Source organism: Procambarus clarkii, chromosome 58 (genome assembly GCF_040958095.1).
Source record: "Procambarus clarkii isolate CNS0578487 chromosome 58, FALCON_Pclarkii_2.0, whole genome shotgun sequence".
Classification (NCBI taxonomy): domain Eukaryota; kingdom Metazoa; phylum Arthropoda; class Malacostraca; order Decapoda; family Cambaridae; genus Procambarus; species Procambarus clarkii.
In genome coordinates this window covers 21,909,215-21,932,014 of record NC_091207.1, presented here as the reverse complement: position 1 = coordinate 21,932,014, position 22,800 = coordinate 21,909,215, and the positions used below count along the sequence as shown (strand labels likewise).

General features: G+C 42.8%; 1 protein-coding gene across 2 annotated transcripts in view; it reads right to left on the bottom strand.

The window, feature by feature from the left end:
• The window catches only part of LOC123767894 (hook microtubule tethering protein), a 269,532-nt gene that overhangs the window by 65,828 nt on the left and 180,904 nt on the right, over positions 1-22,800 (bottom strand). For both annotated transcript variants that reach the window (XM_045757969.2, XM_045757968.2), the window contains exons 5-10: positions 15,399-15,479; positions 12,832-13,070; positions 9,041-9,212; positions 3,419-3,534; positions 768-929; positions 317-481 (exon numbers count right to left, since the gene is read on the bottom strand). In XM_045757969.2, the coding sequence (XP_045613925.1) occupies positions 317-481; positions 768-929; positions 3,419-3,534; positions 9,041-9,212; positions 12,832-13,070; positions 15,399-15,479 (935 nt within the window). The remainder of the gene's footprint in view (positions 1-316; positions 482-767; positions 930-3,418; positions 3,535-9,040; positions 9,213-12,831; positions 13,071-15,398; positions 15,480-22,800) is intronic.

Below are 22,800 nucleotides of genomic sequence, written 5' to 3'. Positions count from 1 at the left end.
GTCCTGACTCCTGGTAGGTCAGGATGAGTCTCAGAGGCATGATGTGATTTCCAATCCTTGACTTCACCACAAGATAAGTTCAGGTAACTACTAAGGAAGCTCTTCCAGAAATTTACTTCCTACAACAATATGGTATATGGCCACCATTATCAGGGAGAGGAAGCTCATTAGATATACAGTATTGAAATTCACTTAACCAAGGAATAGATTGTCTGTATAGTCACCCCAACCTGTGCTGCCCTTAACCTGACTCATCAAGCAACAGGCAAAAGGAAAGGGCTTTTGGACAAATGTTTTATACAAAACTGTAACTTACATCTTTCTCTTGAGTAATGGCCTCCATTTTCTCATTCAGCTTTTTATTCTCAAAGATTTGACGATCAGTCTTCTTGGCCTCCTCTGCTAGTTTCTGGTGCAGCTCGGCAACCTGTTTCTTGTACAAGTCTAACTGGGGGCGCCACGTTCCACTCTTTTTCACTTCCTGTCAAATTGTTGTGTATTGTAAATAAAATTATTTTTGTTATCACAGCACATTACATACAACACTACATCGTCAAGTGCAATTAATATATGGGCTTTTTGTTAATTTACTATGAACTTTATTTACACAATTTAGAAAAAACTATTTAGAATGCTTATATGGCCACTAGGTCATATATTTTACATCTGCAAAATGACCTAAAATTCATTGATTGCAATTAACTGCCATCAATGTGGCAGGCAATCTTTTCAACAGCTGCAAAATACTATTATAATAATGTACATACCTCTTCCAATTCCATATTGTGCTGCACATAATCCGAGTTTTTCTCCTCCAGAATGCGAACTTGTCGCTTAAGGTCACTTAACTCTTCCAGTTTCTTCTTGTAAGTTTCCATCGTTCCCTCATACACTACTGCACGCTCGCTCATCTCCCGTAGTGCATCAACCTAACAATATTGAAAAGTAAACAAATTATGATGCATCAGTATTCCCAGAGAAAATAACATGCCTTTATCTGCATGAATAACAGGTTGCCATACAAATAAGAAAAATTAAACCAAATTTAGTTCAATCACACTTGGAGGGTAAATTGTTATCGGTTGATGATATAGATACAAATTGAAGAGGTGGTTTGCAGTCTTCTAGCCTCACAACTGTACCCTCACCTTGAGGTTACCTTGAGGTGCTTCCGAGGCTTAGCATCCCCGCGGCCCGGTCATCAACCAGGCCTCCTGGTTGCTGGACTGATCAACCAGGCTGTCGGACGCGGCTGCTCGCAGCCTCACGTATGAGTCACAGCCTGGTTGATCAGGTATCCTTTGGAGGTGTTTGTCAAGTTCTCTCTTGAACACTGTGAGGGGTTGGCCAGTTATGCCCCTTATGTGTAGTGGAAGCGTGTTGAACAGTCTCGGGCCTCTGATGTTGAAAGAGTTTTCTCTCAGAGTACCTGTTGCACCTCTGCTTTTCAACGGGGGTATTCTGCACATACTGCCATGCCTTCTGGTCTCGTGTGATGTTATTTCTGTGTGCAGGTTTGGGACCAGCCCCCTCTATTATTTTCCACGTACAGATGTATCTCTCCCGCCTGCACTCAAGGGAATATATATTTAGGCTCTTTAGTCGGTCCCAGTAGTTTAGATGTTTTACTGAGTGTATTCTAGCAGTAAAGGATCTCTGCATGCTCTCCAGGTCAGCAATTTCTCCAGCTTTGAAAGGGGCTGTCATTGTGCAGCAGTACTCCACTCTAGAGAGCACTAGCATTTTGAAAAGTATCATCATCGGTACAGCATCTCTAGTGTGAAAAGTTCTTGTTATCCAACCTGTCATAAAGCTTCACAACCTGTCATAAAGCCTTTGTCTGTAAAGCTTCACCGATTTTTTTGGATGCTATCCCAGTGTTGGTCAAATATGACTTGCGCTCTGCGCTCCTGTGAGGGGGGGCTAGATTGTGGCTCTGGTCCCCAGTAAGCCAAACAAAACATCCATGTCTGATGTGACCTATTTGCATGGAGCATTCTCAATGAAATAGCTTCAGGAAGCCACTGGAAGCTCCCCCAGAAAAAACAAGAAAAATCTGTTTCAGCTGAATAGTATTTTCTACTGATGCTGTTGTTACTGGTAAAGTCACAAGCATATGAATCAACTTTCAAGTTTGGGAACAAATCTCTATTACATTCTAGACAGGTATCTTTGGCATTTAAAGGCAATAACCTCTCACAAATGTCTTTTTTTTTCTTCTTCCATACAGGAAATTCAGCAATGAATGGGCCCTGACGGCCGACAGCGCTCGGGATTCGTAGTCCTAAGGTTCCGGGTTCGATCACCGGTGGAGGCAGAAACAAATGGGCAGTTTCTTTCACCCTGATGCACCTGTTTACCTAGCAGTAAGTAGGTACCTGGGAATTAGACAGATGCTACAGGCTGCTTCCTGAGGATGTGTAACAAAAAGGCGGCCTAGGCAAAGACCTGAGCCGAGGGGATGCTAAGCCTTGAAATTATCTTGAGATAACTGCAAGATATGCCTGGGGTCTTAGGAAGAAATCTTTATATAACCGAGTTTTATGAACTTTCCAAGATTTTCAAAGTGTCATTGACAAAGAGTACTGGAAAAATGGGACATCACAAGCGTAGCTCTCATCCTTTAACTACACTTAGGTATTTACACAATGATTTGCCTTCATACACACAATGAGGTAATGACTGAACATACCCTGTGTACAGGAACACCCATACATCCAAAACATGTTTTAAGGGATCACATATGAAGATATAGTTAACAGCAACAAAGCCACTAGAGTACTATGCTAAACCTACCATAAACTGAATGAACAGGCCCAAAAGACTCAGGAATGTGCAAAGGCCAGTAAACAGGCTCACAAAATGCATTACTGCACATACATGAGCATATGCAACTTAATTAAGTTTCATTGGATGAAAATATGTTGAACTTAAGTGAAAATCAGTCCCTGCCTGCTGACTTACACAAGTTAAGAAAAACATGAAGATCTCACCTGGAAATCATAGAGTGCAGGATGCTGCCACCCTGAAGCAGTTAGCACAGAATAATGGCAGGCAATTTACCAGTTTGCATTAGCCCTATGTTTACATTTTTTTGTAATGCCAAGGGAGGGCTTAAAAGATTTTTAAGATACTAGAATTGAACCTCTATCAATCATCTGGGCTAGATTGAGTTTATTTCAAGTGACTCCCTGTGGTGTTGGTCCCAATTAAATGATCCTGCCTGACTGTGCACAAACTTCATTTTATAACAACAGATCTCGCTTTTCTTATCATGCAATCGAAAGTGATGGCTCAAACTTATGCAATTTGGCTTACTTTATGAGAGAAGTAATTACAATTTCATTTCTACTCCCTAATTTTAAGGTTTACATTCCATTCTGTACTGTGCTAAACATCATTATACAAGAGATCTTACCTCATCTTTGAGCGAGCGTGCTTGATCTGCAAGTTTCTGCAGCTCCTCATTACGTGCCTGAATTTCTGTATTCTCTCGCTCAAGCAAGTCTGCCTTTGTGCGGTATTCATCACGAGCTTGAGGGAAAAAGATAAATTATTATTATCAATATATATAATTTCATATTTTATAGGGGGGAAGGATTCAATTAGGAAAAAAATATTGAGCAGTATAAGAAAACAAACTTCAGGATATTAAAAATGGCACCTATTACCATTATCCTACACACAACATAGAAAATCAGGATCACCAAATTCCAATAAAACATTTACAGCAGTATTCAATCATTTTATGAATGTGTGTGTGTGTGTGTGCAGTGCTTTTTGTAAGCTGCCATATACACAAAAAACCAGCGTTGAATGTAATGAAACGCCATTTTCTGGGTGAGTCCCGGAGGCTCCCCGGAGCTATCCATGGCTGATATGGATATCCTAACTATTTTGCATCAGTCGATGTGGGTGGAGTTCTAGGCCTACCGGGGACCATGAGCCAGAACCTGGCCCCCTCAGAGAGGCACGGGGAGCAATGGACCATAGAATGCACATGTGATTTGGAGCATTCCATTATCTGCCATCGACCGGGACAGGCACCCAGAAAGGTAAGCGCCCCAAAACAAACCCCTATTCTGGTTAACAACAAAATTGACAAACGAGTGGACAGAACTCCCCCAAAAGAAAAACAAGCAAACTAGCATGACGTCACACGAGCCGCGCCGCATGTCTGCGCAGCTCCCCCCTCCCCGGGAGGGGGAAGGGGGAGCCCCAGACCCCCGAGCCGGCGATCCACACCCCAGTTCTGAGGCTGGACATCAAAAACCGCGAAAAACCGCCGACCGGAGGGCGGGAGGGATGCCGGGGAGCCTCCAGGACTCGCCCAGAAAATGGCGTTTCATTACATTCAACGCTGGTTTTCTGGGGGGAACCCCTGCGGCTCCCCGGAGCTACCTCACCAAAGACTACCAAGAAAAACCAAGGGCACTTACCCGGGAGGCGGTCGGTGCTCCACCCCATCAATATATATATTAAATACCCACAGTGACATCACAAATCTGACGAACCTACATTGAAAATCGAATCAATATTTCATTGCACCAATAACATACACATGAACAGTTACTTGTAAATAAATTGTTGTGCCAATTACCAGCAGTATGCCAACTCCATACATGCGCACCATTCTCTAAAGTCCTCCTCCTGTTAGGGTTATTTTTTTTTTTCCAAGTCCATTAAGGCTATGCATACATTACAATCTTTCTCACATGCCCTCTCTATCACATGTCTTAGATCAAATATCTGATTGGCATACCTTCTTCCACCACAGAATCCACTCTGTTCCTCACTGTACCATATCTCAGTAATTTCCTGTACCCTTGAAATCACTATCTTGCCATACAACTTGCCAACTATATTTTGAAAACTAATGCCACTATAATTCTTATGCTTGTTATGCTTCCCTTTAAATTCATATGGTGGTACAGTCACTATTCTTTTTCAATCATCTGGCATACTACAACTAACACTTTCGCTCGGCGAGGACTCAGCACCGAGTCCTCCGTAAAACAGGGGGCAAGTCCGGCGAGGACTCGGCATCGAGTCCTCCATACGGCAACAGTAGCAGCGTTTTTGGGAAGATTTTGTTCCGGTTTTGGATATTATGCATATGCATATACACCTGTAGGGAATTTCATTGCGAATACATTGATAACAAAATGAAAGACCTAGGACCAGAATTGAGGTAACAAAGTTGAAAACAGAATACCCATTTTATTGCTCTTTATTAGCACTCACGGGGGTAACGCTCTGTCACTTTCTCTGTTTGTTGTGGGTAATGCCAGGCATTTGGACTTTATATTTGCATATACGCCTGTAGGGAATTCTATTGCGAACACAATGATACCAAAATGAAAGACCTAGGACAAGAATTGAGATGTCCAAAGTGAAGAGAGTGAAGTGAAGAGAGAGCTCTTGCCCGCTCCCGGGTAAGAAACTCTCACTTTCTCGCCGGGCTTTTGGGATTTATATTCATTTAGTCCTGTAGAGACTTCTATTGCGAACACATTGATACCAAATTGAAAAACCTAGGATGAGAATTGAGATGACAAAGTTGAAAAAAGTATACACTTTTCAGAATTTAGCTCACTCTCCCTCGTGCTCCCGTGAAATGCCCAAGCCCACCTGGGGTAGTGGGGAGGTTGCGCGCCCGGTAAGCGAAAGTGCTAAACAACTCGTGCCAAATTCTCCACACTCATTCCATTCCTTTCTTCCTACCCGTTAATCATTCCTGCATACACTCCTGCATACACTCCGTCAACACCTACAACTTTCCCACACTTCAGCTCCTTCACTAATGCACAAGTTCTTGTTCTTGTTTCACACCAACTAATCCAAAAATACTCATAATATCACCTCTTTCATTACATCTATGCATTAGACTTTTGAAGAGCACGCTCCACCCATTTCTAATCTCGTCTTTACTATTGTATACAGTATTCACACATTTCTATCTTTAACTTCCCAATTTATCAGTCTACCAGTCACCCTTGAGGTTACCTTGAGGTGCTTCCGGGGCTTAGCGTCCCCGCGGCCCGGTCGTCGACCAGGCCTCCTGGTTGCCGGACTGATCAACCAGGCTGTTGGACGCGGCTGTTCACAGCCTGACGTATGAGTCACAGCCTGGTTGATCAAGTATCCTTACCCTGCTTCACTTCTTTACCTAATTTTTGTTTTATTTGCTTTTTCTGCTAAGCCATGGCATTCTGCTTTATTAAATTCAATTACCTTTTAATGTCATCCTACCACCATTCTTTTGCTCCCCCCTCTTTCACTTTCTATCCATAAAATCCTTTTTTTTCTCTTTTATCAACGGCTCTTGCAATCTCTACATCTCGCCAAGCAGATCATCTTCTCCATCGCCCAATTTGTGCAACTGTACACACTGCATTCTTGACCCAGCATTTCTTGCGTATATCCCACGGTAAAAACAAAGGTTCATTTGGTCAAAGCTTGTCTCCAAGATCACCTGCAACTGATCTTTAGCACTTGACTGCCAGTTCCCTTTCACTCAATTTATTAGCCGTTATTATTTTACCTTTCAGATATTTTTGAAGTACAGTATGATCAATTCACCACTTTATCTTATCATACCTAGCAGCTACGTGTGATAAGACAAGGCTCCAGATATTCCTCTCACTGCTCTCGTATCACACACAGACTTGAGCACACTTCTCTCAACTATCACATAGTAATTTTTTTTTATAATTTACCATTACATATACGTACTGTAATTATGCAGTCATATTTAAAAAAGTATCGGTACATTATTAGTTACTCTCAACTCTTTCAATCCATAGCCATTGTTGGTTATTTTTTGGACAATTACTACCCATAATTGTGTCCCAAAAATAAGTGCCTCCACCTGTAATGGTGTTCTATTCTGCACGTGACCTTGTGTGCTATTTCACCTATGCCTAGCTTATGCCAGCCCATCCTCCTGTTTTGGTAGTACAGTACTTTTAATAACAATGCAGACCATAGTACATATAGCTATGTACAATGCAATTAGAAAGTAGAAATCAGCACTATTGAATTCGGACAAATCGAAAAAGATTTTCTATTTATGTTACAAAGACAATTACCTAAGCCTAATATTCACTATCTGAGGTCTAATATAGAACATGTGTGCTATACTAGGCCTAGGAATATTTGTTTTTAGCTTAATTTTGTCGTAGTCTATAGTTTATAAAGTACCAAATTCTACTATCCAATTGCTTAGATTGTCACTATTTGTACTTTGGTGTACATAGTTACAAAAAAGAACTATCTAGAGGGGAGGATGGGTTGCTGATGCTCATTTTATGGTTCCCCTTTGGTTCTTTCTCAAACCTGTGTTTTTATTGGCTCTTGCCTCCGACTGTAGGGTTGGGAGCTGAAGGCTCTTCTAAAGAGGTGTGGGTTTTGATCCTTCAGGCCTAGTGTTTAGCTTGTTCATGTTCAGCCTTCTCCTTTCCTGGTGAAGAATGAATAGGCTAGCTTTCAGAGGGGTTTGTTCATTTGATGCATCACGTTGGTGTGATCTCTGTGTATGCGGAATGAATAGGCTAGCTTTCATAGGGGTGCTTTGGTGTTACTAGTTCTGCCTCGATGGGTGTCTTTGTTGGACGACCCTGTTTCCTTGTTCACCTGTTCTAAGGCTTACATTTCTCAAGTCATCTGCAGTGTCATCATATCTAGCATTGCTTCAGGCATGGATACCAATGTTCAGGGAAAATATGCTTACAGGTTCCAGGTGATGGGAGGAAATGTCAGCATTGTGGAGAAATGCCCGACAGACCACTGGAACATTATTAAACACAGTGCAGAGTTACAAACTCAATAAGATTTCAACTAAGATTCAACAGAGCAGGTGGTAGTGTTGAACACATTGGGCATAAGCTTACTAAAGTGGACATATGAGTCATAAGACGAGCCCCAGTGGCTCCCCAACTCCCTCCCTACCAGGTTAGTCGTTTCATCAATCAGCTGTTCATAAACCCCAGAATTAAGTAAGGAAGATGGCTGCATGCGGAGCCAGGCTGCTAGGTGGTGGCATTCACTACTACAAGTTTCAAGCCAATTTTTAATGTCTTGTTCTGTGTGAATTGTTTGCAAAGTTGTTGGCAATTTTGAGGCTTAGGTCCTTGTTATCCCTCCAGTTGTCTGTAAAGCTTCTGTGACTTTCTGGATGCTTTCCCAGTGTGGTGATGAAATGTCACTCACTGTCTGCAACTCTGAGGGTAAAGCCCAGGTTTTCGTTCTGGTTCTCGATAGGCTAAACAGATCTCGCTCATCTGATTTGACCCATTTGCATGCAGCAATCTCAGTGAGAACTTCAGGGAGCCACCGGGGATCATCCAGAAAGTGGCATTTCATTACATTCAACACTGGGTTTTTATTAGATTATATACATAAAGAAATACAGATCCATATGAAATTTATTCAAAGTTGTACTACTGAGTTAATAGCCATTCATCTACTAGATGTTAGAATTGCTGTTTTGGTTGCCCAAATGCTGCCAAAGGAGCTTGAAAATTGTGTGTATTTTGGATGATATTAGCATCAAAATCATTTTGGTCATACATACTACACAAGTGACAGCTTTGAACACATGCCCAAAATGTTGTGCAAAATGAGTGGCTTTATTAAATGAACAAATTGCACCTACTTAGTAACCACTTTAATATGATCCTTTGTATATAATATATTTAATACTTAAAAATCATTAGAGCAATCTGGGAATTTGAACCTGCATTCTGGATCACCCTAGACACGTAGCTGGGGTGACCCAGACACAGGTCCAAATCCACAGAGTGCACTGATGGTTTTCACATAATGATACATTACACCATTGTGATCGTCCTAATGTATATTATCATCATTATTATGTACGGAAAATTCTATCTTCTAGAAATTTTAGACGTGCTCACTTTAAATTTCAATCGAGGAAGACAACTGATGATGCTAAGGTGTGGCTAGATCAAACTAACCATATATCATCTATGTATACATGGAAATGTTAGATCACATCACTTTACAATATAGTACTTACATGTCTCCAGCTTGTAAAGTTCATCTTGGAGACCATCAATCTGTTTCTTGAGGTCCTTGTAACGGAGCGTTGAAGTACCAAGCTCCCCACCAGTCTCCCAAGCATCTAAGCGGTTTAAAAGCTTTTCATTTTCTGTTGCTAAAGCTGTCTTCTCTTCACTCAACATTGATAGCTAAAGGAAAGGAATACTTTTAGACATTCATCTCAGGAACTTGAGAATATATATCTATATATAGATCTGTACATAAAGCATTCTCCAACTGCCAAAGTATATGGTTATAGAACAGGTTCTTATCTTCCTTATAAAACTGGTTTTGACAAAGAAAAAAAAAGAAGCTGTAATATGTTTCAACAAGCAAAACCGTATATTTGCTACAACCGGATAATTCATCCAGTAATTTCTTCAAAGGATTCTTTCTCCTAGTGATTAAATCAATTTATCCTCCTGTATTGATAGTACTTTTTGTAACTATGTGCACCATAGTGCAAACATTGATGTACTAAGGAATTAAATATTTGAATTTTGTACTATTCACTTTATAGAGTCCAAAAACATGAAGCTAAAATACAAATATTCCTAGGCCTAGTATAGCTTAGGCCTAGCACACACATGTACTATATTAGTCCTCAGATAGTGCATTCGGCCTAGGAAGGTTAGGTTAGGTTAGTTAAGGTTGTCTTTGCTACAAAAATAGAAAATCTTTTCCAGTCTGTCCATATTCAATATGTCCGATTTCTACTTTCTAATTGTGCTGAATGTCAGTACTGTATATGTACAATGGTCCTCATAATCACTATAAGTACTACCAAAACAGGAGGATGAGCGGGATTATCTTCAATTGACATTTTTAATGATCCATTATCATTAAACAGGCTCCATCTGTACAACTAAAAATGTATTCAAAGCATTCATTCACAGAGTCTAGCAGCATGATAGTACTGCATTAAAGCCTCACTTTAGTATACAGTCCATGTATCCAACAATCACTACTAAACTTTTTACAATATTACTCCAAGTGTGAATACAGTATACCTTATTATAAAGCTTTTGAGGACGATGACTCTTTCTAGGTTTGGTAGTACAGTAATACATTTATCACTTACCGTACAGTACTTGGCTTAGTTCATATGCTAATTATGGCATACAAACATATCATGCTGAAGCAATGTGGTATTTTTATTAAAAAAGAGTAGTGTCTGTTGATAAACACATCGTACAGTACATGTAGATGGTTTGATAAACAAAAACCAATTTAAATAAGATAATAAATACAGATGCAATGTTGTCCATAACTATACAACCTCCTGCACATGTAACACTGTATCAGTACTACATATTGTACAGTATTTACATGATAAAGAGAACATGATTAAGCTTTCCTCCACATTTCTGGCTAGTTCTTTGAACATGTGCTTACAGTAGTTATTAGAGCTATTTGTTGGAAATTTCCCCACCTATTCATACTTAATATCATACATATAATTTAAATTGTATACACACTATGAAGATGATTCTTCAGTTAATGTATTACTTCCATTATATTTAATCATTAATTAAAAAACAACATTAAACCAAAGAATTGAATGCAATTCTTTTGATATCTTAGTAGAGAAATTCTGTGACGTAACACACTATGTATGCAGGAGAGTTAACAGGTGAATTAATAAAATTCCACGCTTCCGTGGAAATAAACATCCCATTCACCTGGACTGTATGGGGTCTTGAACCGAGGACCCCACACGTGTGAGGCTATAGCACTACCAACTAGGCTATGAGCTGTCTTAAAAAGGAAAGTTTTCAGAAGCAGCATGTTTTGATAAAGCATGATAAATTGGATGGCAATTTATATGACATGGACGTGGATCAGTAATTCCTCTGGGCTTCAGTAGTAGTCAGGGAAACTTTAAAATTTCAGTATGCAGCAGGATGCTGCTTCTGAAAACTTTCCTTTTTAAGACGGTTCATAGCCTCGTTGATAGTGTTACGGCCTCACAAGCGTGGGGTTCACGGTTCGAGACCCATACAGTCCAGGTGAATGGAATAATAAAATTCCCTTTTCTCACTAAATAATTACTGCACAAACCGTAGGTGCTATTTAGTGAACAAACATTAATCTAAAATTATAATTAATAAAATCCAACAAGGATCTGAACTAATATCCACTCCTTCCCGGAACCTAACCAAATAATTGCCTATGAACGCACTTAGGGAGGGGAAAAGTTGGCAATCTTGCCAAGAGACTTAACAAAACGCAGCTCCAGTCATCATCAGTTCTCCCAAAATTAGGGTACATCTTCGTGTCTTACTGTGCATGTTGACCTCATCAACTCTCGGAAAGTACCTTTTTTCCGGTTCTTAGTAGAGTACTGTAATAAGTACCGGTAGTTGGACTATGCACAATTCTAGTCCTGGTTAGCTCTTAGACAGCGGTTATCGTCAATTGTTGATTCACAAGATAATGTGGTTATCATATGAAGATTTAAATTATCTGGGGTTTGACATGCATGATGCCAATATGGATATAATGGGTCTATGTGGATGTAATTGAGTTTACCTTGACTCATGAAAAAAATCCTGCTGTCATTTCATGGTACAAATGCCGTTAACGTCATGAATGTTATTATGGGAAGGGGGGGGGGAATGTGATTATCATAATATGATATTTAAACAATTATTGTCTGGAGTTTTACATGAACTGTATGATGCAAATGTGGATATATAAGCTCTCTATGGATATAAATAAAAAGAAAAAAGTGACAAAACAATTGGTGAAATTTCGGAGGATAAAGCATTGTCAGCATAGTCGAGCAACAGGCATTGACAAGAGCCAGACGCAGTCTTGCAGAGTGCCTCCATCTAGTGAAACAATAAAATATTTTGTGTTTTTTTTTTTTTACCTTCTGCATACAAATTTATAATTCTATAATGAAAAATTATTTGTTGAATTTTTTTTATTTTTTTGTGCATAGGCAGATATGACCATTTCTCCATAGCCGCTGTCTAAAGGTTATGAGGTAGGAGATCCAACACAAAAGGCTAAAATTTCCCCATAAAAAAATCACACAGATTATGTGATTTAATTTATCCCATATACAGTAATTTACTTCAAATGTTACATTTTACTTCGTTGGCAGGCCTTGTGTACCGTGGATGAGAAGACATGTGTTTAGTGATCAGAGCTGCCATAACTCACGTGTTTATATCGCGTTAAGGTCCTCTTTTTGAAGGTGACTCTGATCATCAGAACAGCTAAGCTGTCATTTATTTCACTAATCCCAGGATAGAGCAAGATAATTAAATCAATTGCAATTAATAAACATTAATAATAAATCTCATTGATTAAATAAATTACTTGCTCTAGCTTAATCTACTAATACTTTAAAGCTCCGAAGTTTGTGGGATATATTTGTGAGGAGATTTGGCAATACAGTACTGTATAATGTTCACTTCTTTACCAGTTACTGTAATTTAAAGTTCACAAATAAATAAAAATAAAAATAGAATTACATAATTCTATTTTCCTCCCTCTCTACATTCCTCCCGCAAGAATTTTCCCCCACTATTGTTGTATTATCCGATTCTTAACGAGCTACAATACACAATTGGATCTATGCAATAATGCAAAGAATTGTTAATTGCTTTATTGCATTTAATAAATTTCTATGATGAAAATGCAGTTAACCATAAATAATGCAGTTAACCATTAAGATCATAAGAAGTTATGATGATCATTTTTATAATCATCATAACTGCTACAACATTATGATGACCATGGTCAAGACTCACGAACCTGCTGCTCTAACTCATGACAACGTTGTACGGTCTCATCCCTGGTCTGAGTGGCTGTTTCCAGTTGCTCCAAGATGGTCTTTATGTGAGGGTGGAAAGAGGCAGGTCCCAGGTCTGGTCGACCCTCACCATCTCCCACCAATATTCCTGGGGAGCTTTCTCGGAGCATTAGCTCTTGGATAGCTTCCATTATTACCTTCTGCACCCTCTCCTCCATGTTCATGATGGCTTCAATATATTCTGAAAGATGAATGAAAACTGTTGTTAATCTACAACAAACTTTAGAGAAAGTAAGTCCTCTCACTCTACACAAAAATACTGAACACATTCACTGTAATTGTATTTTCAAGAGTGCTCCTATCTTGCACAACCTCGCAGGTAAAATATAATGTTTAGTCGGAAATGTTTTAATGACATTTTTAATGGGTCACCTTACATAGTAAGTAAAACCTGAAGCTCTAACCAGTACTGGTGACGTGTGATCATATTTTATACAAAAGTGTTACAAATAATTGTGTATAGGCACAATCATATACACTTATACAATAGCCACACATAGGCACAATCCTATACAATCAGAGAACAATGAACATCAGAGGTCCGTGGCAATACCCCTCGCTGCAAGCATTGGAAATATTGCCAGAACAAAGGTGGATATCTTCAAGAAACATTTAGACAAGTTCCTTCAAGAAGTGCCGGACCAACCAGGCTGTGGTGGATATGTGGCCAGTGGGCCACTCCAAGCAACAGCCTGTTGGACCAAGTTACCACATGTTGAGCATGGCCTCAGGCTGGGCTCGGGGAGTAGAAGAACTCCCACAACTCCATCCAGAATTCATCTATCCATCTATGTCCATTTATCTATATTCTCTATCCAAATGTCTATCAATGAATCTACCTATCCTTCTATCAATCCAACTGTCTATACATCCATCTATCTGTGCATTCATCTATCCAGCGTCCTATTCAACCATCAATCTATCCATCCATTCATCCATCTACTCATCTTTCTATCCATATATTTATCCGTTTATCCAACTCCCTCTCCCTCTCATAAATAATATAACTGTCTAATGTGTGAGTGGTCACCAGTGAAAGCAGCTTAGTTTCTGTGAATTATTTTTATTTATATAGAAAAGGTTATCCCCCCTTACTCTGACAAAGAGCTGTGTGAGGCTTAAAAACCTTGGGATGCTGTGGAAGGATTGATGATAAAGATTAAGCCACCCAAGAGGTGGCACGGGCATGAATAGCCCGTAATCTGTGGAAAGATCGCCTGTCCAATGCGAGTACGAGCAAATTATTGACAGCAGGAAACTTGTTAATATTCCCCAAGATCAGTGCGTATCCCAGTGTAATAATAGTGCATATTTCTATATGAAAAAATGGGTTTAAAAAGAAAGTTTCAAAATATTTAGTTGTGTAGTTGGTGGGCAGTGCCAAAAGCTGCCATAAGGGTCTGAACATAACAGCTGCTATAGGGGTCTGAATGTAACAGCTGCCACAGGGGTCTGAATGTAACAGCTGCCACAGGGGTCTGAACGTAACAGCTGCCATAGGGGTCTGAACGTAACAATGGCCTGGTGTTACCCTTCGAGTTCTGGCGCCCCCTGACCAGCCTATGTTCATCCCGAACCCCAGACCATTCCCTCAGCCAATTTGGAAGAGGGAGAGCCACAAGCCCCCCAGGCTTCTGTAGGGGTTCATGTGTGTATGTGGACTACTACAAATACATGTGTGCAGTTATATGTAGGTACATATTGATACATATATAGGTTTATTGTGATTAGAGATACAGGTGAGTATTGCGATGTACAGATGTGTATGTGTAGAGATACATGCGAGTACTGTGACATACAGGTGTGTATGTGTAGAGATACATGCGAGTACTGTGACGTACAGGTATGTGTAGAGATACATGCGAGTATTGTGACGTACAGGTATGTGTAGAGATACATGCGAGTACTGTGACGTACAGGTATGTGTAGAGATACATGCGAGTACTGTGACGTACAGGTATGTGTAGAGATACATGCGAGTACTGTGACGTACAGGTATGTGTAGAGATACATGCGAGTACTGTGCCATACAGGTGTGTATGTAGAGATACATGCGAGTACTGTGACGTACAGGTATGTGTAGAGATACATGCGAGTACTGTGACGTACAGGTATGTGTAGAGATACATGCGAGTACTGTGACGTACAGGTATGTGTAGAGATACATGCGAGTACTGTGACGTACAGGTATGTGTAGAGATACATGCGAGTACTGTGCCATACAGGTGTGTATGTAGAGATACAGACGAGTACTGTGACGTACAGGTGTGTGTATGTGTAGAGATACAGGTGAGTACTGTGCCATACAGGTGTGTATGTGTAGAGATACAGGTGAGTACTGTGCCATACAGGTGTGTATGTGTAGAGATACAGGTGAGTACTGTGCCATACAGGTGTGTATGTGTAGAGATACAGGTGAGTACTGTGCCGTACAGGTGTGTGTATGTGTAGAAATACATGGCGGGTGGCGAGGCTAGCGAGTCAACATGACAGATAAAGGAACACTCACGTTGCTTATTCTCACAGTTGACAGCGCAGCCCAAGATGAGTTGCAGCATCCGGCCCATCTCCAACGGGTCCCCATGTTCACCTACAAACAAACAGAAAACAAATTAATTTTGAGTACAATGGCTTCAACTAGGTATGACATTCAGGGTTTATGGGGGAAAGCTTGTCATGAGGTGCTTGACAGATCTACAGCATACAGGTGCGTATGTGTATAGTATATACTAGTATATAAAGACCCTGGCGCGTGATGTGTGGTGTACCCATGATGATAGACCAAGACTACACATAATTGCACATAGTGACCACCTCCACACACGCCACCAAGATAACTAGTGCGTCAGTTTGCAGAAAAAAAATAAGACAAGCGCGCGCACACATCAGCTGTGCAATTTAACCAAAGATAACGACATTTGAGGGAGGAAGGGAGGGGAGAGAATAAAGTGGGAGATAAGACAGAGAGGTAAGAGGGGGAGGGGGGCGGGGTAGGAACTTCACACTCAAAGCAAAAGCTGAAGTCAAATTTCAACAGGTGCGTAGATAGTGATCAAGCAGCGAGACGCAAAACATTGTCTTAAAGGCCAGACAGCTGGTGATACATCCATGAGATAACAAACAAGAGCGTGCGAGAGACAGAGAAAGACAGAGCGAGCGAGAGAGAGAGAGAGAAAGACAGAGCGAGCGAGCGAGAGAGAGAGACAGAGAGAGACAGAGAGAAACATAGCGAGATAGAGAGAAACATAGCGAGATAGAGAGAAACATAGCGAGATAGAGAGAAACATAGCGAGATAGAGAGAAACATAGCGAGACAGAGAAACAGAGCGACAGAGAGCGAGACAGAGAAACATAGCGAGAGAGAGAAACAGCGCGCGACAGAGAGCGAGACAGACAGTATGTCAGGTGTATGGGGTCTGGTAGCTGAGGGATTTGGTAGGCGAGTGGACAGCGCGCGGTACTCGTAATCCTATAGCCCGGATTCGATTCCCGGACTAGGCAGAGCCAAATGGGCAGGGTTTCTTCACCCAAATGCCCCTGTTACCTAGCAGTAAATAGGTACCTGGGAGTTTAGACAACTGTTACAGGCTGCTGCCTAGGGACGGGGGGGGGAATTTTTGAGTTAGCAGTTAGTAACAGTTGATTGATTGACAGTCGAGAGGCGGGCCTAAAAAAGCAGAGCTCAACCCCCGCAAGCACAACTAGGTGAATACAGACAGTGAGAGAGAGCAAGATAGACGGCGCGAGTGAAAGAGCGGGATATGGGGGGAGGTTGGGGAGGGGGATTCAGGGGTGGAGCTGAGGAAGGGGGGGGGGGGAAGGGTGAGGGAGGAAGGGGGGAAGGGTGAGGGAGGAAGGGGGGAAGGGTGAGGGAGGAAGGGGGGAAGGGTGAGGGAGGAAGGGGGGAAGGGTGAGGGAGGAAGGGGGGAAGGGTGAGGGAGGAAGGGGGGAAGGGTGAGGGAGGAAGGGGGGAAGGGTGAGGGAGGAAGGGTGAGGGAGGAAGGGTGAGGGAGGAAGGGTGAGGGAGGAAGGGGGGGAAGGGTGAGGGAGGAAGGGGGGGAAGGGTGAGGGAGGAAGGGGGGGAAGGGTGAGGGAGGAAGGGGAGGAAGAGTAGGGGGGGGGAGAAAAGGGGAGTCGATATAATGGGGGGACGAGGAGGGGTAGGAGTCGATAAGGAGGGGACGGGGGTGAGAGAGACTTGACAAGAACATGAATGTGAAGAAAGTTCTTTATTGCAAACAGAGTTGTGAACTGTTAAAGCAATTTAGGCGCGACGGTGGTGGATATTGCCCAAAACCCTCAGCACTTTGAAAACCACGTGACACATTGTATTGGGAAGACACAATGTCTGCTCCACGAGCGTAGTTCCACACACACTTGGATAATTGCAAATCAATACTGCAGGGCCAGTTACTTTCTACCAGACTGGGGCCAGTCCACGTTTATTTAGACGGGCTAAATCTACAGCACTAGATAAGAGGAAGGAGGACATATGGATCACAATGGATCTGCCCGAAACGCCTTGTGTAATAGTGGCCTTAGGCATTGTATGTACTAGCTCTATCTGTAAATTCATCAATATTTGTATCACCCCTTGTATGTATGTACTTAACCTAAATAAACATTTGAATTTGAATTTGACAATGCGAGACGGGGACAAAATGAACAACGGCAGCGTCCCTCACACGAGGCTACACAACAGGGCGGCCATCACAAACAAATGCGCCAGAAACGTGATCAAGTGGTCAACTGCGGTAATTCAAATAAGTTTAATGAGGTATAAACACACACACAAAGGGATGAGGTAGCTCAAGCTATTCTCACCCCGTTCAGTACAACGTGTTCATATAGATACATATATACACACACATCACAAACCATAAGCATATTACCCAAGATTCTGAGTGATAAACACATACAATTCTTCCTTTACACATGCAGTCTGTTACCAGATGTACACACAAATACTTTCATGACAAGGCACACACACAATTGGCAATAGACATTCAGACAAGTCAACAAAAAAACTTTTACAATCTCAGTTTCTCAATGTCAACAAAAAATGGTACAATCTTGGTGCAAAAGTCTTTTATGTCTCCAGAATATTATCAATTGTTGTGACACGCCCAGGCTATTTGTTCAGGCACAGTCATTATCTCAGTGTTTCTATATACATTAATCAACGGACGATCAAGAACATAATGGGCGAGGGAGTGAGACCCTAACATACCACATAGTTTACACTAGGTGTCATTATGCGGTAATGGAGGAGGCAAGTGGAATGGACCGGTAATGGAAGCCACTACAGCTTTAAACACACAAAATTTGAATACCGGGAGTCAAGATACCGGTGTCTACCGGTATTTACATCCATACTGAGCAAATAGTGGGAGCACACGCCCACATTATGAGGTGTGGGCGTGTGCTCTCGAGGACGACCCAACCTGAGGTGTGGGCGTGTGCTCTCGAGGACGACCCAACCTGAGGTGTGGGCGTGTGCTCTCGAGGACGACCCAACCTGAGGTGTGGGCGTGTGGTCCCAAGGACGACCCAACCTGAGGTGTGGGCGTGTGCTCTCGAGGACGACCCAACCTGAGGTGTGGGCGTGTGCTCTCGAGGACGACCCAACCTGAGGTGTGGGCGTGTGGTCTCGAGGACGACCCAACCTGAGGTGTGGGCGTGTGGTCTCAAGGACGACCCAACCTGAGGTGTGGGCGTGTGGTCTCAAGGACGACCCAACCTGAGGTGTGGGCGTGTGGTCTCAAGGACGACCCAACCTGAGGTGTGGGCGTGTGGTCTCAAGGACGACCCAACCTGAGGTGTGGGCGTGTGGTCTCAAGGACGACCCAACCTGAGGTGTGGGCGTGTGCTCCCAATGACGACTCGGCCGACCCTAGCTCCCCCTTCCACAATATCATAATTGCAACTGGGCGGCACCATTGGACGCGAGTCCCGTACGATAACATTCCAACACTTCCCCCAAGGACCAGTACATTAATTTATTATATATGCGTCCCATACTGAGCCCGCGGGAGGAACGGGCCTGATGGAGCCCTTGACAACTGAGGGCCGGACTACCCAGATGGCACAAGAGTTTGATATTTCCCAGTGAAGAGATTCAGCACTCATTCATTAACATGTCCCAAGTGTGTGCAGGATGTGCTGCTCCGAGACACACAGCACTCCCAGTCAGTCGTGAATATATATGTGTGTGTGTGTGTGTGTGTGTGTGTGTGTGTGTGTGTGTGTGTGTGTGTGTGTGTGTGTGTGTGTGTGTGTGTGTGTGGGTGTGTGTGTGGGTGAAGTGAGACCCCACCCCCCCCACCTCCTCCTCCTGTTTACATAGTATCTATTGTCACAGTCATCAATAGTCACGAATTTGTACGTACTTAGCTTTTGGACAGTAGTATATTGACTAGTAAGGAATTTTTTGAATATAAATGAAGCTAAAAAAACAAATATTCCTAGGCCTAGAATAGCACTCATATGTACTACATTAGACCTCTGATGTCGTGTATGAAGTCTCAGATATTGTGTATTAGGCCTAGGAAGGGTACGCTAGTTTAGTTTGTCAAAGCAACACAAGTATAAAAAAAAAAGTTTTCCGGTTTGTCGAACTCAATAGTTCAGATTTCTACTTTCTATTTTCGATGTAGGTGAGTATATATATACTATGGTCCTCATAGTATATATACACTGCGCTTTGGGGCCCGACGCCGCACTGGGGCCCGACGCCCCACTCCGCACTGGGGCCCGACGCCCCACTCCGCACTGGGGCCCGACGCCCCACTCCGCACTGGGGCCCGACGCCCCACTCCGCACTGGGGCCCGACGCCACACGCCACACTGGGGCCCGACGCCCCACCCCACACTGGGGCCCGACGCCCCACCCCGCACTGGGGCCCGACGCCCCACGCCACACTGGGGCCCGACGCCCGACGCCACACTGGAGCCCGACGCCGCACCCCGCACTGGGGCCCGACGCCCCACTCCGCACTGGGGCCCGACGCCACCCAACACCCCTACAATTATTGTAACGGAGAGGGACGCCTGTCTCCCACAGTTCCGCACTCTGCCACCGGCAACCATTGCACGGGACTATGTGCCTGTACACACGCTATTACAGCTATAATTATATGAAATGCAAATCTGACGAGATTAAGGCACGCCGTGAAGTAGAAGAAGAACGTCAATGTCGCCAGGTGGTGCACCCCGGTACCTTACTGGCCATACAACCGTACCTAAGGTCATGCTGCTGTTTTGAGGACATCTTGGAGAAGGTCAATCACCTATTCCACCACAGCCCACACCTGACCCAGGCACACCAGCCTATAGCCTACACCAGCCTACACTTAGCCAGCCCACTCACCCGTCCCACACCCCACACCTGTCTAGCATACTGTCACCCGTCCCACACCCCACACCTGTCCAGCATACTGTCACCCGTCCCACACCTGTCCAGCATACTGTCACCCGTCCCACACCTGTCCAGCATACTGTCACCCGTCCCACACCTCTCCCCCAGAGAGCCATTCTGCCAGTTTGTCGTGCACGGACGTACAGCCGTTAGCCTGGCCGCTGGAGTGGTCTTGTCCACAAGGCTGTGAGGCATCACCGCTCACTCTACAAACCACCACCCACAGCCACTATCACATCTGCAGAAAGAGATTACCTGCCAGATGGAGCGACGTTGGAGGCGCCGGCAGAGGCCCGATTATAGAAACACCCTGAAAAGCGCCGTTATACTTGGCCTGGGATCTAACATTTTAACCGAAGAACCTGAGGGAAAGCAATCTTTTGGAGAGATCGTGCGACGACATTCATGTTAAAGAACGGTTATGGACGTGGCTGTCTCCAGTCGTAGCCCCGAGGCTTGGGAACAGTAACTGTGAGAACGGCAGGGAACGAAGAGCAGGTATACTATTATTATCAAGGCGGCGACGTCGATAAACGCAACACATCACCTTCCTGGAGCATACCTGAAGAGGGTTTCGAGAGTTCTTCTACTCCCCGAGCCCCGGCTTGGGGCTAGGCTCGACTTGAGATAACTTGGTCCAACAGGCCAAGCTTGGAGCAGGCCGGCAGGCCCACATATCCACTACAGCCTGGATGGTCCAACACGTTTTACAAAAACTTATCTAACTGCCTCTTGAAGACATACACCTTTGTTCCGGAAATGCTGCTTGTTCTTTATAGCTTCTTGTATCCGATAATTACAAGATGGATAAGAATTTATTTTTATTTTGGTTAGCATTCATTCATATGCAGAGTCTCTCTCCTCCTATCTCTCCTCACTAAATTATTCACCGAGCTTATCGCTAGATGGGTCTGGCGTGCACAAGCAACACTCCCGCGCGGTCACATCATAGTCTTTGTTATACTCTCATCAGCACAAATGTCTAAGAACATAAATATGTAGAGAAGCTATGTAGCGGTGACATTGGTCTATATTTACAGTAAATTATCACATGATACCTTATATACTTTTATTACATATACACACACACACATTATTATATTATATATATATATATATATATATATATATATATATATATATATATATATATATATATATATATATTGTGACGATAATCTCCTTCAAGAGATTGAGCCTGCTCTTCCCTCCAAAATTACGTCTTCACAATTATATAAAAAGACTATGGAAGAAATGTCCAACAACGACAACACCAGCACCAGCAAGGCTTGCCAGGGTGAGCAGAAACGTATGCAACCAGCCACCTGTTCGAACTCCAACCACCAAACTACCCGTTGATCGCTACGGCTCCGCTGATTGGTCGCCGGTCTGGCTGCACCTGCACTCGCCCCCAATACTACCTGATGTCTGGGGTCGCCCCAACATCAGTCCTCAGAATGTTCCGTGCTTTCGTAGCCAGCACTCCTCCCAGCTAGACGTTAGCGTGTACTGAGAGAGGTGGTGGCTTTAAGCCAATATTCCAGCACCTCCCACTTAACTTTTGTGTTGCACTTCTTATTATTTTGCCTTAACGTAACTTTCATTGTGTCATTTAAGTATTCTTATTATTTTGATTCATTGATTTTATTATACATATTTGTTTGTCCATATTTTCATGTTTTGATTTATTTAACGTAATTAAAATTTCATTGTTAAAGTTTTACTTGTGTTTTGTGTGTCTTCTCCTTACCTTACCACAGACGAAGTTCCAGTTTTTCTATTTTTTTTTATAACTATGTGACGAGGCCATACCCCTAGCCTTAAACAGCCGAACACCAACGCGTTACCGTCACAAGTTATATGGGGACCCTGTCCTAGGAGCCTCACTCAGGTACTGGTGATAAGTGGTAATTTATGGTAAGCGTATTTAACTTTGTTAACGTAGCTTTACTATTTTTCATTCAATTTCATTTTTTATAAGGTGCGGTGTATTGTGCATTACGAGAGTAACATATAGTGAAGGTGAGACAACTTTGGATTACGTGGTGACTGTAGGCCTCAGTCATACTCTTAATTGGTCATCTCTCCCTCCATGTTATTACTCGTATTTACCATCTATGTCCCTTGAATATTTCTCATTCTGACAGATCATCATATTGGTACCCTGGTACTGTGGTCTGCCCCGGGTCAAGAGTACCCAATCTTCTGCAATCTGACTGTAGGAGGACAAAGAGGGCCATAGTTCCTCTAGCTCGAACTTTAGTTGCTGAATTGGGACCTCAGCAGCAGTTCTCGTCACCAGTTGACACCTCGCACCCCTACACGTCAGTCAGAGATGATGATACATACAACGGTAGGGAATTAGCTTATTTTTTCAGAGCACAAAAATTCGCTAATTCTGTAAGTATCATATTAAATTCAGTGGGAAAAACTTGCTTTATGTCCTATAGAGACTTGGCAAGGTATGCCTACATCCTTGGACTACCAATTTTAC